Below are 20,137 nucleotides of genomic sequence, written 5' to 3' on the forward strand. Positions count from 1 at the left end.
CAAACATATATGTCAGGGGTGGCCAAACTTGCTTAATGTAAGAGCCACATACGATAAAGTTCAGATGTTTGAGAGCCGCAAGACATGAACAAAATTTACACATACGTTTTTATTGTTACATACACATTTTGTTACAAAAAATTTATATAAATATTAACAAATGCATGTATGCAATAATATTTATTCATGTATGCAGTTTTTTAAACTGTAATCACAAAGTACACATATATACCAAATGTTTTCAAAATCTTGACTGATGATTGTTTTAACTATATTGAGCGTATTTAATATGGTAATAAACTACGGGAACTTCTAAGAAAAATGTGCGAATTTGCATTTCAGTAACATAAAATTAGACTGCCAAAACTAAAACTAAAAAGGAAAACTTAATATTTTTAATGATATTTATTTGTCTTAGTAAATATCAGGTCAAAACATGGAGGAAAATATGTTAAAAAAAAGCAAACCAATAAAATTAGAGATATTTTAATCAGATACCACCTTACAAAATTAGTCTTATCGTAATATTTTTATGACAAACAGATAAAACTTGTATCCGAAGTGTACCAACTAGGTCTGCACAGTACAACATCTTGTGTTACACTGAAGTGAGTGCGGTCGGGCCTAGACTCATTAAGCCACCTGTGACCACTCTCACTCCCCGGCGCACCCAAATCTTTAACCCCCTTACCCATGACCTCAGTCTTCTGACATTCCTCTGTAACCCTTGCTGACCTGAAAGTTCTTTAATCCCTCTGCCTCCCACCATTCCTTCCCCCAGCACTAAAGAACAATGCCTCGCTCAGATTTAGCATTAAAATCAGGATTTAAATTCTTAAATATTTTTACTAACCATGAACATCAAACTTGCGTTTTATTCCAATGGGGTCTCAATTCATACCCAGTAAATAATTATAAAGCTTGAAATTTTTTCTTATTTACCTTTTATATTAACTGTGATGAAAAAAGGAGCTCAGCCAACATATTTCCACGAGCCGCATATTAAAGGTCAAAGAGCCGCATGTGGCTCGCGAGCCGCAGTTTGGCCACCCCTGATATATGTGTTGATACTGGGTCACAATGGGAGATCTTACAGTTAGTTGACAAGATTATAATCTTTGGAAAATAGAAACGTTTTCTTTTCTTAAAAACCTGAATGTCATTGTCTGTTCTTGCAGCCCGTCATATTCCCTAGGATTACAACAACTTATAGTAACTAGTCGAGTGATCATATCTAAATTAAAAGACCAAATTTTATATTGCGCAGGTATGGTTGTTTAATTCAACTGCTTCCAGAAGGAGAAACAACAACGAACCTTAGTTTGTAAAAAAAAAAACACACATGGGAGGAACTCAGCAAGCCAGGCAATTTGTAAATATCTCTGGCTACAGGTTATGCATGCAGGTTAAACAGGGAGGGCCACGTGTCTATAGACAAGGAGAAATGAGATGATAATATTCCTTGGAGCACTTTATGGAGCCTACCACTGTACACTTTGTACAGAACAGCTAACTGTAAAAGAACATAGGATCATTTATAATTGAACAGCCATATTTTAAAAATGGCCTTTTTTGTAATAATGGAATTTTCAATGCAAACATCTTTTTTAGTATCTTAATATCACTGTGATTCAACAGACTTCCAAAATGATGACGGTCATAACAAATTCGTCAAGAATATAAGAACATAAGAACCTAGCAATGAGATTAAATAACTTAACACTTCAAACCTATATTTATTTTTGCAGTAAAGTAAAATAGATGACAATGGGAAGCTACTGCTGATGTTTCGATTTCAGTAACCCACACATACATCAAATACACTCCCAATGACACAAGCTATCTCAATAATTGAAACATTAAGCTGGTTATAACATAGAACAGTACAACACAGGAACAGGCCCTTTGGCCCACAATGTCTGTGCCAAACATGGTGCCATGATAAACTAATCTCATCTGCCTGCCCATGATCCATATCCCTCCATTCCGTGCATATCTATGTTCCCATCTATGTCTCTTAAAAGCTACTATCATATCTGCCTCACCATCACCCTTGGCAATGTGGTCCAAGCACCCACCACTCACTATGGAAAAAAAATTGCCCGCACTTGTCCTTTAAACCTACCCCCCTCACCTTAAAGGCTTCTGGTGTTTGACTTGATTTCTCCGCCCATTTTTGTAGCTGGTCTACATCCCGCTGTATACTTTGCCAGCCTTCTTTATTGTCCACAACTCCAGCTATCTTGGTGTCATCTGCAAATTTACAAACCCCACTGGCCACAGACTTCCAGCCAGAATAACACCCTTCCATCACAACATTCTGTCCTCTCTGAGTAAGTCAGTTCTGAATCCATACAACTAAGTCACTGTGAATCCATGCATCTTAATCTTCTGGATCAGAGGGACTATATGAGGAGACTTTATCAAATGCCTTACCAAAAGCCATATAGACAACATCCTACACCCTATCCTCATTTCTAACTCCATCAAGTTAGTGACCTGCTATGTACACAGCCATGCTGACTGTCACAAATTAGCCCATTCCCTTTCAAATGGGAGTAAATCCAATCCAGAAGAGTCCTTTTCCATAGCTTTCCTACCACTCACGCAAGACTCACCAGCCTAACGTTCCATGGATTTTCTGTACTATCCCCCCCCCCCCCTCCCCCCCCCCCCCAAATCAGAGGAACCCCCAAATCAGAGGAACAATATCGGCTATTCACAGGTCCTCAGGGACCTCACCTGTGGCTAGAGAAGATGCAAGGAATTTTGTCAAGGCTCCTATTATCTCATCTCTTAGTAACCTGGGATTGTTCCCATCATGCCCTGGGAATTTATCCACCTCTTCAAGAGCCCAAGCCACACCTCCTTCATGATCTCAAATTGTCCTTGCATATTAGTATTCTCCACACTGCTCTCACTGTCTTCTATGTCCTTCTTGGTAAATACACGTGCAAATTCCTCTTTATCTCACCCACACCCTGTGACTTCCTTTATCAAATTTTTTTATCCTTGAGCAGTCCTATCTTCCCAAGGTTACCCTCATGTTTTTAATGTAGGTATAAAAAGCCTTGCGATTTTCCTTAATTTAACTCACCAAAGACATTTCATATCCTCTTTTGGCCCTTCTAATCACCTGGTTAACTTCTTTCCTAATTTCTCTATATTCCTCAAAGACCCTGTCTGATTTCATCTTCTTTTTCAATTGTGAAATGGCTATGGAATGAACATACTATTGCCATTTTCTTGGGTTAAGGGAGTTGGTTGAAGTCACTGTGTGACGTCTCTGTCATTTTCATACTTGATTGAATATGATAAATAATAAAATAGTGAAGAAAGGTTTGATCTCTCAAATTTTATATTCAAGGATTACAAGATAAAATATAATTTAATTGGGGTTTTTCAGATGATTAAAGAAACTATTTTCTATAGTGAAACAGAAAAAGGGTTTAATCTTAAAATCACAAATGCTAGAACTGAGACCTTCAGGTACAATGTCAGAAAGCACACCTTACAGAAACTAATGGAACTCTGAAACTTCCCTTGTCAAAAATTAGTTGACACTAGTCAAGAGTCAAGTCAAGGGTGTTTTATTGTCATATGTCCCAGAGAGAACAATGAAATTCAAACTTGCAACAGCACAACAGAATATGTAAACATTGTACACTGTGAACAAAATAATTAATGAGAGAAAAAGTTCAGTGTGTGTAGACAATAGACAATAGGTGCAGGAGTAGGCCATTCCGCCCTTCGAGCCAGCACCACCATTCAATGTGATCATGGCTGATCATTCTCATATACTAGGAATCAATTAAAAGTTTCAAAACTTCTAAATTAGGATATCATATCATCATATCATATATATACAGTCGGAAACAGGCCTTTTCGGCCCTCCAAGTCCGTGCCGCCCAGTGATCCCCGTACATTAACACTATCCTACACCCACTAGGGACAATTTTTACATTTACCCAGCCAATTAACCTACATACCTATACGTCTTTGGAGTGTGGGAGGAAACCGAAGATCTCGGAGAAAACCCACGCAGGTCACGGGGAGAACGTACAAACTCCTTACAGTGCAGCACCCGTAGTCAGGATCGAACCTGAGTCTCCGGCGCTGCATTTGCTGTAAAGCAGCAACTCTACCGCTGCGCTACCGTACCGCCCTTACAATATCCTTACAATATATGTAAGGATATATTGTTAGTGAGGTAATAAGGGTTATAGAAATTAAGGTGTGTAGATGAAGAGTGTCCAGTGGTTGAATACCTCCCTTTTGCTGCTGTGTTTCTAGGTTGGCATTTAGGAAATCTGATTCATAATCCTATGGGGGTCTTTTTGACCAAAGAGAAATACTCAACTGGGGAGAAATTTATTTTTATCTTGAATATGCACGTTTCAGATTTAAATGTAATTAACAATCCACCAACAAAATTACAGAGATGCACTGTGTTGAAATATTCCAGTCTTTGAGAATGTAATTCTACTAGAGTCATTCATTACAGAAAAATATGAACTACATATTTATTACCATGGAAACCTCATCCATCATTTTTGGATCGGCAATGTTCGAGAATGTTATGTTAAATGTAAAGTGGAAACAAGTACCAACTACATTATTACAGTAAGATCTTTCCATCTGAAGGAAACAGAAAGGGAAAGACTGATGAGGACAATAATATAAAGCATACCTTCAACTGCATAAATTCTGAATTGTCCACCTATTACTTAGTTTAGACCAGTTATTCTTCATTATTTTTTTACTTACATTTTTTTTCGGAATTTGTGCATTAATGTCAAGGTCAGCATTTATCACCCATTCCTAAAAGCCCCTGAGAAAGTGGTGGTGAGCCTCCGCTTTGAAATGCAATGTTCTGCCCAAAACCTTGTTTTTATTCGTGACCAAAGTCATGATTTTGGAGGTATTGTAAGAGTACCACAGGCAATTTTACCAATGCCTCCTTGATGTCACATTTAGTCGAAGGTTGCCTTGATGTCAAGAGAAGTTATTGTCACCTCACCTCTCAAATTGGTCTTTCACCTATTTTTAAACCAAGGCAACTACGATGGGGTCGGGAATCAAATAGTCCTTGCAAAACCCAACTAGGCAACAAATAGGCTGGTTTGGGTTTTCTCTGCAATTATTACAATAAAATATAAATCAATCAAAAGGACACAAAGTGCTGGAGTTCATTAGTGGGTCAGGCAGTATCTCTGGAGGCCATGGATAGGCGACATTTCTTCAGACTGATGAAGGTCTGAAGAAAGGCCCTGATGTGAAACGCCACCTATCCATGTTCTCTAGAGATCCTGCCAGACCTGCTGAGTTACTCCAGCATTTTGTATCCTTTGTGTAAACCAACACCAACAGTTCCTTTTTTCTACATGATAGTATCGTTGGTGTGAAGATGGGGAGCAAAAAGACCACATGGCCCTTTTCCACCAATGCTTTCATAAACAGATGCATCTATCAGAAGTAAAGACAAGATTAAGTGGGTTTATCCCTTGTGGTGGTTCCTTTAATGGACAATCTGGCAACTATGTACAAAATAATTTGCATATTTTCTAAAAGATAGATTAAGGTGTTACATCTGCTTCATCTTGCTCTCTCTCGATCAGGAAGAGATTTCCATTTGATTATTAGAACAAGCGATTCTGATGAAAACTCCCAGGAAAAAGGTGCAGAAAGCAGAAACGATGCAAAAGACAGAAAGGCCAATGAAGAAGACAGTGAAGAAGAATTTGAAGATGAAGTTACATTTCAAAACATAACACAATTTCATACCACAGGTATAGTAAAGGATATTTAAAATGTATTTTATTCTCATTTCTGTACAAAGTTGGAATTTGATGTCCTAGCTTCAAAATTTATATTAAAACCCTGAATTACTAGTCCAGCAAAATAACCACAGTGTTGGTGTACACTTCTAACTCTATAGTTAGCATCTTCAGATAATGCATTGGAACATGTGAGGAGAAGCTTTAAACTGACATGAGAAAACAATCACTGGGGTTATCACATGATAAGATCTACTTGGCAAAGCTATTTGATAAGAATAATGAAATGATAATAGGAGTAATTGGAGAAATTACTTGAATAACCCATCAGGAAAATGCATTGTTCCACCAGCTATTATTCTCAATTCAACTTATTTCTATGGTTATAGTAAGCACAGAAAATTAATTCGGATCTTGGAGTCATTGCCAATGTGTAACATTTAGAATATCCAAAAAGATTTCTATATTTTATTGGAAAATTAGAACATCCAATCTGAAAAGTTAACAAAAGTTGAACTCTCAGAAATGTGTAGATATTCTTTTTTCTTTACACTATCGCCACTTTCAGAGCTTAAAATTATTCTATGAATTGACCTTGTTTTAAGGGGGTTGAAAATTAGGATGCGTTATGCCTGTTTCTGGGTTGTAAAACAGAAACAAAAAAATAGAAATTGAATCAAGATGTACTTATTTTATTAGGTGCAATGTGATTACATTACAATTGCAGCTAGGGAAGATCATGCTAAGATCATTTCTGGATGGAATTAGACTGGGCAGTTCTGGGCATTTTTCACAGTAGTATTCCTGAGGTTTAGCCAGCATTATTATTCATGTAATGTGAAATTGTGCATGTGGAGCCAAAATGCTCCACAATGCAACCATCCCGAAACAATCCTGGTAATTTTCAACTTTTTCCTTTTTACAGTAGCATGCTAACAACATATGGAGGCCTGGTGAGGAGAGGTGGGGGGCAAGTTCCAGCATTGGCAATGATTTTGGTTTTCATTCTCTGCACTGAAAGAATGAAAACAAAAAGGTTCATGTAATGATATCAGCGGTGGGGAAGATGCTGGAGTCAATTATAAAAGACGAAATTGCTGAGCATTTGGATAGCAGTAACAGGATCATTCTGAGTCAGCATGGATTTACGAAGGGGAAATCATGCTTGACAAATCTACTGGAATGTTTTGAGGATGTAACTAGGAAAATTGACAGGGGAGAGTCAGTGGATGTGGTGTACCTCGACTTTCAGAAAGCCTTCGACAAGGTCCCACATAGGAGATTAGTGGGCAAAATTAGGGCACATGGTATTGGGGGTAGGGTACTGACATGGATAGAAAATTGGTTGACAGACAGAAAGCAAAGAGTGGGGATAAATGGGTCCCTTTTGGAATGGCAGGCAGTGACCAGTGGGGTACCGCAAGGTTCGGTGCTGGGACCCCAGGTATTTACGATATACATTAATGACTTAGACGAAGGGATTAAAAGTACGATTAGCAAATTTGCAGATGATACTAAGCTGGGGGGTAGTGTGAATTGTGAGGAAGATGCAATAAGGCTGCAGGGTGACTTGGACAGGTTGTGTAAGTGGGCGGATACATGGCAGATGCAGTTTAATGTAGATAAGTGTGAGGTTATTCACTTTGGAAGTAAGAATAGAAAGGCAGATTATTATCTGAATGGTGTCAAGTTAGGAGGAGGGGGAGTTCAACGAGATCTGGGTGTCCTAGTGCATCAGTCAATGAAAGGAAGCATGCAGGTACAGCAGGCAGTGAAGAAAGCCAATGGAATGTTGGCCTTCATAACAAGAGGAGTTGAGTATAGGAGCAAAGAGGTCCTTCTACAGTTGTACCGGGCCCTGGTGAGACCGCACCTGGAGTACTGTGTGCAGTTTTGGTCTCCAAATTTGAGGAAGGATATTCTTGCTATGGAGGGCGTGCAGCGTAAGTTCACTAGGTTGATTCCCGGAATGGCGGGACTGTCATATGTTGAAAGGCTGGAGCGATTGGGCTTGTATACACTGGAATTTAGAAGGATGAGGGGGGATCGTATTGAAACATATAAGATAATTAGGGGATTGGACACATTAGAGGCAGGAAACATGTTCCCAATGTTGGGGGAGTCCAGAACAAGGGGCCACAGTTTAAGAATAAGGGGTAGGCCATTTAGAACGGAGATGAGGAGGAACTTTTTCAGTCAGAGAGTGGTGAAGGTGTGGAATTCTCTGCCTCAGAAGGCAGTGGAGGCCAGTTCGTTGGATGCTTTCAAGAGAGAGCTGGATAGAGCTCTTAAGGATAGCAGAGTGAGGGGGTATAGGGAGAAGGCAGGAATGGGGTACTGATTGAGAGTGATCAGCCATGATCGCATTGAATGGCGGTGCTGGCTCGAAGGGCTGAATGGCCTACTCCTGCACCTATTGTCTATTGTCTATTGTCTATTGTTAGAGAAATAGTCTGAGTATGAAATTCCTCTTCTGGAATTGTGGCAGAAACAAAGAAGCAAGTAAACCAAAGAAGCAAGTAAAACATGATTTTCTTGAAGGAGTTTGTTATGGTTTATAGTACCAACCATACAATTTCAAAGATGCCTAGATAGACGCAAAATGCTGGAGAAACTCAGAGGGACAGGCAGCATCTCTGGAGAAAAAGGATGGGAGATGTTTCGGTTCGAGACCCTTCTTCAGACTGATGAGGCTCTGACGAGAGGTCAAAGATGCCTACTTTGGCAATCCCCTATCCTAGGATCCAACTTATACATTCCTTTTATTTGTAGAAATATAAATAAGATTAAAAAACTGTAATAAACTTATGTTGCTGAAGATAGCAATTTATTTATTTAATTGTCTTTATAAGTAAGATCTCCCTGGGGAGATTGTTGTTGAATCAATCAGATTCTCGTGATGCTGCATTTAAAATCCAATACATTGAAAATGGATTTAGTGCGTGAGGAAATGTCATCGGAAATAAAAATGTGATGTACATTTATTGGGAGAAAAGAAAGATTACAGATGAAAAATATCAAGCAGGATGGAGCAGCAAAATTAGCCTCAATGCCTTGTGAGGTCATTTGGAGTGGGGTCCTGATTGAGGTTTGGTTACATTCTGGTTATAATGTATTCTTTCTTTTCCTGGCTAAATAAACAAATGTTTAACATACTGCCTGGTATGGTGGTATGGCACTTGTTGCAGTCAGTCACTGACAAATTCCATAAAGGTTTAAGATCCTTACTAGACGGGCGTGGACCGTTGGGTCCAAACCTCTCCCGCATTGGTGCAGCACTCTCTCCTCCCCCACTTCCCCTTCCCTCTCCCCCCCCCCTCTCCCTCCCCTCTCACCCCCTCCCCTCCTCCACTCCCCTCCCCCTCACTCTCTCCTCCCCTCCCCTCCCCCTCCCTCCTCCCTTCCTCCAACACCTCCCCTCTTCCCCTCCCCCACCACTCCATCCCCCTCAACCCCCCTTACCTCCCTCCTCCCCCCTCCCACCCTCCCTTCAACCTCCTCCCTCCCTCCCCCTCCCTCCCTAGGAGATAGATTTAAACTTTAAAATGTGAATAACTTTAAAAATATAACACCGATTTCAATGAAACTTCTTCCACTAGCACAAAGGGATGGCAGTGAGTAAGGTGGGCCTTAAATTGCCGCACTATCGTGTACCGTTTTGGCTGTAGTTCAGGAACAAATAAACAAACAAACAAGAGTTTTAGTGTATAGATGGCAGTAGTAAACCAGGCAGAGAAACCTGTACATTTTCCATCCACCCTAGACATGTATTTTACTTTATAAAACAAGAAAGACTGGATGTGATTTCAAGTCTGCCGAATCTTGAAATCAAGAAACAATCAGTCATGGCACAAGAGCAAACTGATTTAAAATATATAAATTATACTGTCGGTTATATGGTGTATACAGTACCTGACAGCTTCATGCTCATCAATCTTCATACCTAATAGCATGGATTAGTAAGGTGAGATCCTCGATCTTAACGGTAATAAAAAATCGTTCAATAAATTCACCAGTATAAATTATGTATAAATATCAGGGCCATTAATAAATTATGCATATATATTATAGAATAAATTATGCATATATAGTTAATAAATTAAACTCTATTTGACATATCTAATAAACTGAATTAAAAATATCAGGCATTTAATTTCCTTTTATGAACTGCGAGACCCTTTAAAGGAAATAACAGGAAGCAATTATATTTCTGATTGATTCAACAACCAATTGTACTCTGATATTTATCAAATTTAACTAAAATCCTATGATCTTCTGAAATACCTGACATGACAGTGCTAATTGTTGAAATAAAATCTAATTCAATATATATCCTTCATTATGTTCTTAAATATGTCTCCAACGATTTATGTTGAATGAATAAGACTTAATAGGCACATCCTTTAAAAAGCAACAGCTCTTGGAAAGCACATTAACAGATAGAAATTCTTGGATGAATGGCTTTAAGAACAAGTCACATTCCACTAATTAGTATTGCTGGTTTAAATGAATGGTATAATTCTTCAAGCAAGAATCCATAAGAACACTTCAGATTCTCGGTTTAATATTCTACAGGTTTGACACTTTTCCAAATTTTGATCCACAATGGGCCCTAAGACCACCCAATAAATATTCCCACAGCAGCTCTTGAGACCATCTAACAAATATTCCCGACACAAAATGTTGTCCGTCCATCCCCTCTGCAGATGCTGCCTGACCCGCTAAGCTCCTCCTCCAGTTTGTTTTTTGCTCAAATATTCCCAGCAACTTAGACCACATCTTAATTGGTGCTATCTCTATAACAAGGGTCTTTAATTTGACCAGATAGGTTAAAAAAAGAGACAAATGACCTACCCGTGCATTTTCCTGCTGTCGTTATACTGACATTTTTACTGACGTTATACATCATTTTTGAGAAGCAGAGATCTATCTACTTGGGAAAAAAAACCTCTGGCTACGATTATGAGGTATGAATCTCTCTAAAGTCATAGATAAACTGGTCATTTGGCTCTTCAATCCAGATGTGACATCTTCTTGTTAACTGGTCAGTTTAATTATCTGGTCAGAGACTTTGTGCTAAGTAGCCATCTACAAGGCCTACTCTGGGTATGATGAAATGCCCTCTGAATGAGTGAGCGCAGACAACTCTCAAGAAGAGTGATGCTATACAGGACAAACCTGTTCCAGGTCCCTGGAGGACTAGTTGAGCAACATAAGCACCATGCCATCAAACACCTACTTTACAAAGTGAAAAAGGTGCTACAGAAATGTGTTGTTGTGAAAGTGTGACTCCAGCATCAAATGTATCCCAAGGCTACACTCAACAATAAGAACTCAGCATCTACATGGGTACTGTAAGAAAATAACTGCAGATGCTGGTACAAATCGAAGGTATTTATTCACAAAATGCTAGAGTAACTCAGCAGGTCAGGCAGCATCTCAGGAGAGAAGGAATGGGTGACGTTTTGGATCTGAAGAAGGGTCTCGACCCAAAACGTCACCCATTCCTTCTCTCCTGAGATGCTGCCTGACCTGCTGAGTTACTCCAGCATTTTGTGAATAAATACCTTCGATCTACATGGGTACAGTACATTCGGAAGTTTCTTCAACAATAGAATGATGCCAAAATTAGAAGTTAGTGTGCAAATGAGTTAATTAATCAACTGGTATAAGTTTATAAGCCTGGCAAAATGCAAGACATATTTAAAATGCTTTCACCGACCATGGCCCCTGAGTGCAGTCACCAAATTTGTACATTTTTGACATCTCATAAGAGCAAAGTGTTTCACAGCACCCTGAGATCAAATCAACTTCAATTAAAATTTGTCTTTCTTTCTTTGTATGCACATAGCTCCTTGCAGCGAGCCAATGGATGAAGGTTCCTGCTCACAATATGAATTGCTGTGGTATTATTCTGATGAAGCTAATGAATGCAGACCATTTGTGTACAGTGGCTGTGGTGGAAATGGCAATCGCTTCCCTTCGAAACAAGGATGCGTACATAGATGTATGGAAGGTAAAAAAAAAAATCTGATTTTATTTTAGGATTTGCTCTATTTAAGGATTTTAATACTGGACAGTGATAATTAACAAGAAATTCTGTTAATTATATTTATCTATTGAAATGCAATCAAGTTTCCGGAAAGTTGCTCAGGAAAGAAATTGGGGGGTTACCACATCGATCAGTGTTTTCAATTTTCCTTCTTGGTCCTTCGTATTTCTGATGCACCAACATATGAAGATGCCCAGACACATCCAGTGACATCCGATGACAGGTCCAGAGGCCACTCTTGGACATTGGAGGCTGCCTCAATGTACCTTAAAGGGAACTTGTCTGAGCTTGTCCCGAATCACGGAGCAATCTGAACTGGCATTCAGGATAGACACAAAATGCTGGAGTAACTCAGCGGGACAGGCAGCATCTCTGGAGAGAAGGAAAGGGTGACGTTTCGGGTCGAGAAACTTCTTCAGACTGATGTCAGGGGAGTGGGCGGTACAGAGATTGAATGTAGTCGGAGACAGTAAGACTGGTGGGAGAACTGGGAAGGGGGAGGGGATGGAGAGAGAGGGAAAGCAAGGGCTACTTGAAGTTAGAGAAGTCAAAGCTCACACCGCTGGGGTGTAAGCTACCCAAGCAAAATATGAGGTGCTGTTCCTCCAATTTGCGCTGGGCCTCACTCTGACAATGGAGGAGGCCCTGGACAGAAAGGTCAGATTGGGAATGGGAGGGGGAGTTGAAGTGCTGAGCAACCGAGAGATCAGGTAGGTTAAGGTGGACTGAGCGGAGGTGTTCAGCGTAACGATCGCTGTGCCTGAGCTTGGTTTCACCTATATTCAGGAGTTGACCCTTGGAACAGCGGAGACAGTAGACATTGGAGAAGGTTGTGAAAGAACCTCTGCTTCACTTGATAAGACTGTCAGGGTCCTTTGATGGAGTTGAGGGGGGAGGTAAAGGGACAGATGTTGCATCTCCTGCGGTTGCTGGGGAAAGTACCTGGGGAGGGAGTGGTTTGGGTGGGCAGGGACGAGTTGACCAGGGAATTGCGGAGGGAACGGTCTCTGTGGAAAGCAGAAAGGGGTGGAGATGAGAAGATGTGGCCAGTAGTGGGATCCCGTTGGAGGTGGCGAAAATGTTGGAGGATTATATGCTGTATGCAACGGCTGATGGTGTGGAAGGTGAGGACAAGGGGGACTCCGTCCTTGTTACGGATGGGGAGAGGGGGAGCAGGAGCGGAGCTGCAGGATATCAAAACCCTAGTGAGAGCCTCATCTATAATGGAAGAGGGGAACCCCCATTATCTAAAGGATGAGGACATCTCGGATGATCTAGTATGGAACACTTCATCTTGGGCGCAGATTCGACGTAGATGGAGGAATTGGGAGTAGGGGATAGAGTCTTTGCAGGAAGCAGGGTGGGAAGAAGTGTAGTCTAGATTGCTATGGGGGTCAGTGTGTTTGTTACAGATGTCAGTCAATCGTCTGTCTCTTGTGTTACAGACAGTGAGATCTAGAAATGGTAGGGAGATGTCGGTGATGGTCCAAGTGAATTTGAGTACAAGATGGAAATTAGTCGTGAAGTTGATGAACTCAGTGAGTTCTGCATGGGTGCAGGAGGTAGCACCGATGCAATCGTCAATGTGATGAACTCAGTGAGTTCTGCATGGGTGCGATGAAGTCAGTGAGAAGGAATGGGTGACGTTTCGGGTCGAGACCCTTCTTCACCCGAAACGTCACCCATTCCTTCTCTCTAGTGATGCAGCCTGTCCCGCTGAGTTACTCCAGCATTTTGTGTCTACCTTTGATTTAAACCAGCATCTGCAATTCTTTCCTACACACGATGAAGTCAGTGAGATCTGCATGGGTGCGAATGAAGTCAGTGAGTTTTACATGGGTGCTCTGGTATTCAGTTCAGATTAATAACTTGCCCCTTATGATAGGTTCCACAATTCACCAGCTCTTTTCCATCCTTCAAGCATATCATGCACCAACTTTTACTTCAAATCGACCATCCCTTCTCCCTACCAAAAGTCCAAATCTGATTATGATTCCCGCAAACTATGTTTCTACCCAAATCTCAAGATCCTGATTCTACCCTGAACCTTCCTGCAATGGATTTAATTGTAAATTGTAAAAATTGTAAAAAACCTTTATTGTCACTACACAAAGTACAGCGAAATTAAAGCAGTCCAGATGATGCAATCACACACAGCAGACAGTACAAAGGATAAACCTTTATCCATAACAAGCTAAACCTAATCTACTGAATTAAACAAACTGACCTCTAATACAATATAGACAAAACAATTACAATACGGTCGAGGCAGTGTACAGTGCAATCAAGACAGCAAGTTATTGCACAGCAATGAGAGCTAACATATTGCAAGTGCCGTTTAAAAAAAGAAGAAAAGAAAAGAAAAATGTAATTAAATATAAGGTGCGGTCGGTTGTAACATGTAATAAGTTTAGCAAATGTTAACAATATAAGTGCAGTAGAATGTAAACTTGTATTAAATTGAGGCTTATGTTTTCTGACAAGTAACTGACAGTGTTCCGATCAGTTCCGTTCCTTACATTCAGTTTTATGTGAGTGTCTGGCAGTGTTCAGCTCACGTATGACACTGGGGTAGAAACTGTTCTTGAGTCTATTAGTCCGTGATGTAATGGACCTGAACCGTCTACCAGAGGGCAGCAGTTGGAGCAGCTGATGACCAGGGTGGGAAGGATCCCTCAGGATGTTGGCTGCTCTGCTGAGGCAGCGGAGGGAGTAAAGTTCCTCTAGAGAGGGCAGTGGGCAACCAATGATTTTCTTTGCAGAGTTGATGACCCTCTGAAGGGCTTTCTTGTTTGCCTCTGAGCTGCTGGTGTACCACATAGAAATACAGTACGTCAGCACACTCTCGATGGTGCAACGGTAGAAAGTCACTAGCAGCTGCTCTTGCAGGTTGTTCTTCCTGAGGATCCTCAGAAAGTAGAGCTGCTGCTGTGCCTTTTTGACTGCCGCTATGGTGTTTGTGGTCCAGGAGAGATCCTCAGCAATATGCGTGCCCAGGAACTTGAAGGCAGGGACCCTTTCCACACAAACCCCGCTGATATGCAGTGGTGTGTAGCCCATATTGTGTCTTCGGAAGTCTATTATGAGTTCTTTTGTCTTGGAAGGATTCAGAGCCAGATTGTTTTCCGCACACCATCCTATCAGTTTTTGGACTTCATCTCTGCACTTACCTTACCAATCTAATCATTCACAATTTTCATTACTGACAGAATTTTTAAGTATTCTAACTTCTCTTTAGGTCTGTAAATCATAAAACTCCTAAACAATTTGGAAAACAGAAATTAATTCATAACAGTGGGTTCATTGAATTAAGTCAAACGCACTCTCGTGATTGATTTGCATATTATAATTTATAACGCAAAGATTTTTTCTAAAAGTCATTGAAAATAAATGTATTTCCGTTTCCTTATCACAGGATTAAAAAAGGAGGAAGAATGACCATTCCTTATTTTTATTTCTTGTGCCAATAAAGAATTGATAGTCAATATACTGTACTTCACTCAAGAAAGAAAACAGGGAGACGTTGAATAAAATGGAGATGAAGTTTCTCAGTAAAACTGACAGATGCCAATTGGAGGAAGCCATCTAACTGCAGAGAGTGAGACCTTAGGGGACAGCTGTGCAATTTCGATTGCTGTGCATCAGTGAACCAATGACCTGTGTGTTTGACTTTATTTTTGTTTAGACTTTTCAAAAATCGATTCATTTGTGATATTTTCGTAAATGTTGGAAGAAACAATGATCATTAATTTTGCAATTTATGTTGGTATGAGGGTATGCTTCATTTTTCGTCCATGGTTTATCTAGAGAAACAAAACAAAATAAAAGTTGAAAGATGATACACAGACAAATGTTTGATAACGGTCAAATTATAGGGATACAAAATAATTTTTTTAAATGGCAAAAAACTTTGTTTAAAAAAACCTCAAAAAAGTACGCTTTTTTCACTCCAACATCAAATTGACACAATCTGGTAATGTAGCCTTCTCTCCTGAGATGCTGCCTGACCTGCTGAGTTACTCCAGCATTTTGTGAATGAATACTCAGCAAATCAGATCACTTCTAAAATGTATTAGTAAGGGACACTATTACACACATTACACATTATGCATTTAACATATATAACTAGTGACATGGGTTACTGTTAACAATTCACACCACCACAATGCTCCATTTTAGATTGTGACCCTGCAAAGACATGGTGCTTTTTCCGTAAAAAATGACAGGGAAATAAACTGAATAATAGAACTGGCTGCATATAAAATGTCACTGGATAAGAGAAAGAGGAAATAACAAATATCCTTAACCTCCACAAAAAAATACAGACTGCTATGGTAGTATACCTAATAGGTATTATTTTTGATAATTTACTGATCACTCACTAATAAATTAATACTTAAGAGCTTTAAGTAATTTGAGTGCAAAATACTACAGTTAAGGGTATCAGGGTACCATACATCTTTTTCTGCTTTCTACTTTTTTGACATAAGTAACTAGTATATCTGTCAGATGCTTTTACTAATTAGCATCTGCAGGCTTTGAATCATGTACGCTGCACTTTGATCAGGCAAATTAATGAGGAAACTAAATCAAAGCTTATAGTATTATAGAAGCAGTAATCTGCTGAATGTCAGATAGTATTTCCATTTTATGAAACCATGTGTTATTTACATTTTTTAAAATGCAGGTGAAGAAATACAGAAAAATAGGAGTTAAACTAGGTGAAATTATAAACATATGTAGATTAATACATATTAAGACAGCGGATCATTGCTTATGATCATTGCTTAGTACATATGACAATTAAACACCCTTGACTATTGTCTCTTGATATTCCTTGAAAATTTCTCATTATACACCCATATAATAACACTATCTACCTGTCCCCTTTGTGTTGTTTTGATTTTTTTCCCAGTTGTCAGGTAATTGGTAATTTTCTTTCTATTTGCATGCTTTTTTCTCTAGATTTAAAAAAAAAATATTTACTTAGGAGCTGTTATTCTATTGCTTGAACTAGTGGTGCATACCGTTTATAAGTATTATGTGAAATTATTTTTTTGATTGATTGATTGAAAGATACATCATGGAATGAGTCCACACCATCCATTGACTACACACTTTCCATGTTATCCAACTTTTGTGTCTGCTGCTTACACACATTAGATGCCAATTACCTACAAACCACACGTCCGTGGGATGTGGGAGCAACCGGAAGAAACACACATCGTCACAAGGAAAACATGCAAACTCCACACAGCCAGTATCCAACATCAGAATCAAGCCAGGTCTCTGGTGCCGTGAGGCAGCAGCTCTACCAGTTGCACTTCTGTGCCATAATTTTATTGGAAAACTATTTACAAAGTGCAATCTGGAGTTTAACACATGTTTGCAGAGTCTACACTTTTCCTTCCAGGTCCTCTGTCCATCTGTAGCACAGAATGTCATGGACATGCTTATTAACATCCAATGGCATACAGCAAGCACCTGTTTGGATGTCAACTTTGCGATTTACATTTACATATGTGTGGCCTCCAGATGGCGCTGGCTACTCATCCATAAACAGGTCAAAATAACATGCTTCGAAGTAACTTTTATGGGGATGTGTCTGAACGAGAATGGGTCAGTGGAAATGGGCATCACGCATTTCTGCTCCAAGTTAAATACTCACCATCTATATCAGCTCTTTCTTGCAACCTAATATCCCTACCCACCGAGACCTTCACTCATTTCTCCAACCTCATCATGACATTGCGACCGCATTCACTCGAGTAACCTATTGTAACTCAGAAACCTCCTTACTTCCCATCAATGTCCTGTCCAGATCTCAGTGCAGATTTTTTCCACTCTTAGAATCCTGGTTCACCTCATTACTGCCTCTCTCCCCCATACTCCCCCATCCTGCACTAACAGCACTAATTTTTCCCCACTTACTCTGCATGTGCACATCATTTGGCACATATTTGGATTTTGCACCATAAGACTGTCAATAAACATCTGTTGGCTCACTATGTATCACTCATTTAAAATGTAAAATGTCTTTCCAGGTTGCGCATAATTTCCAGATCCTCTCTGTCCCTGGTGGGTGTAGGATAGTGTTAATGTGCGGGGATCGCTGGACGGCGCGGACTTGGTGGGCCGAAAAGGCCTGTTTCCGCGCTGTATATATATGATATGATATGATATATCATATTCAAATTTTTACGAAGATCGCCCACCGATTTATTTATGGTTTTGTTCATTTATAGATTTGCCAATATATTGTGACATTTGGTCAGCTTACCCATTCTAATTTTAAAAGGTTCATCCAGATCTCTCACTTGATTTGCTTATACTGACGACCTCTATATTTCCTCTTTCCCCAAAAATAGAAAGTTTATCTGTCAAATACTTTAATAATATTAAAGACCTATATTAGGAAACCACTCAACCCTTTATTTTTAAGTCAAAGGAAAACCAGCCTACTCATTCTTATCTTTAATGATCTGAGCTCACAGTTCTGATATCATCTTTGTCACTCTTTATTATCTTCTGTGCCTCTACTTCCCTCTCATGATATGGTGACCAACAGTGTTCAATACAAATTTAGCATAATATCTCTATTTTTAATTTAATCCCCTCTGGAAATAAATCATGTGCTTGGTTTATTTTATTTAATAGCCTTATTAACCATTTATAATGGTGGGTATATTCTTAAACTCCAAACTCTTTGCACTTAAACCACATTTTGACATCTAGTTTCCATCTAGGCTCCTATCGAAACTGATAACACTCATTATTCTTTTGTTTAATTCATTTGTAATCAATATGCATTCCAGTATCGGGTTTTGCCACATCCACCCACCTACAAATTATTTGTTGTCATGCTTAGGCCTGAAATTGTTTTGGTTTATTCCAAAATTTAAGTCGGAATCCCAACTGTGATCATCGTGAGACACTATTTCCCATCTTCTGCCTTTCATGTTATCTACTCCCATTTACCTCCATTCACTCCTTTCTGTTTAGAGCTAGCTAAACAGCTGCCATCGAATACTTTGTCTTTTTTGAAAGAATGGTTACATTTATGCAATTATCCCTCTGCAATCAGCTACTTTAAAATGCAGAAAGGGTTTTCCTCTCAACAGATTTCTTGATCCCTTTCCCAATCATCTCACTGTGTGATCCCCGTCATCTACAGTACTTGACTGACCTCCTTTTCATTTTCTCCACAAATGAATGTGAGCCTCTCCATATTATTTCCACACTTGAGTCATCCTCTCCACTCCTACCATCTCCCTAGTAGGTGCTCCTTCATCATACATCTTGATTCTTCTGCCATCACCAATCAAATTGCCTCGTCCATGATCTTCACCGTCCACTGCAGAAAGAGATCATGGATGAAAGACTTATGAACAGCTTGACCCTAAGCGTCACCCATTCCTTCTCTCCAGGTATGCTGCCTGTTCCGCTGAGTTACTCCAGCATTTTGTGTCTATCTTTGGTTTAAACCAGCATCTGCAGTTCCTTCCTACACAGCCTGTATTAATCTACTGGAGCCATAGCTGCTACAGGTGGAAATGAATGGCAAGACTGCTGTCACCTCAAGTTTCCTTTCAGCCAGAATTTAATTAGACTTAATCTATAAAGGACAGAAAACATACTCACATACTTCATAGATCATCTAACTGTATAATTCCCCAGGTTGTTAGTTATCACAGCAATAAGAGTCAAGCATCGACATGAATTGTTACACATTCCCAATAATTGTAATCACTTGAAATCTGTGAAAGGATTTACTATTCATTACTGGCTTATTAGTTTTCATTGAATATTAATGAAACAAATTCCAGAAATTGAACGTATGAAGGTTATGGAAATGAATCACAAAACCATTTGACATCTGGATGTAGAACTTAATCTAGCTATGACTAGCAATTCATTAGTTTTATTTTAGCTTTGTGAATGACTAAGGATGATGTCTGGATATGGTTATTTAATCATTGGAATGTTTGCTCTTAAATGTTGGAATTATAAATGATTTAGGCAAATATAGACCCATGAGGAAAGCTGGCAAAAATCATGAATTGAAATAAAGAACAGTTTTTGTGTATTGCACTGTGCTGGTTTCTTTGTAACTTTAACTGCAATAAAATGTTATGTACAGCAAAACACCCATTCTTCCAATGAAGTCCAACTATTGATGTCGAATTTTTAAATTGCCAAACCGAAGTGCTGACCATTACATACTTTGTTGTTTTTTCAGTCCAATACTAATGGTACAACATAGCATTTTGTGAGTGTGCACTTGCTGCCATCAAGCTTACTTTCTCTG

The 20,137-nt window shown here is 39.4% G+C and overlaps 1 protein-coding gene across 1 annotated transcript in view; it reads left to right on the forward strand.

Moving 5' to 3' along the window:
* Positions 1-19,872, forward strand: part of col7a1l (collagen type VII alpha 1-like) — a 265,380-nt gene extending 245,508 nt beyond the window's left edge. Inside the window, exons 94-96 of the mRNA XM_078419535.1 lie at positions 5,619-5,789; positions 11,629-11,793; positions 15,245-19,872. Of these exons, the coding sequence (XP_078275661.1) occupies positions 5,619-5,789; positions 11,629-11,793; positions 15,245-15,267 (359 nt within the window). The 3' untranslated portion in view covers positions 15,268-19,872. The remainder of the gene's footprint in view (positions 1-5,618; positions 5,790-11,628; positions 11,794-15,244) is intronic.
* The last annotated feature ends 265 nt before the right edge of the window (positions 19,873-20,137 follow it).

Source organism: Rhinoraja longicauda, chromosome 23, assembly GCF_053455715.1.
Source record: "Rhinoraja longicauda isolate Sanriku21f chromosome 23, sRhiLon1.1, whole genome shotgun sequence".
Classification (NCBI taxonomy): Eukaryota; Metazoa; Chordata; class Chondrichthyes; order Rajiformes; family Arhynchobatidae; genus Rhinoraja; species Rhinoraja longicauda.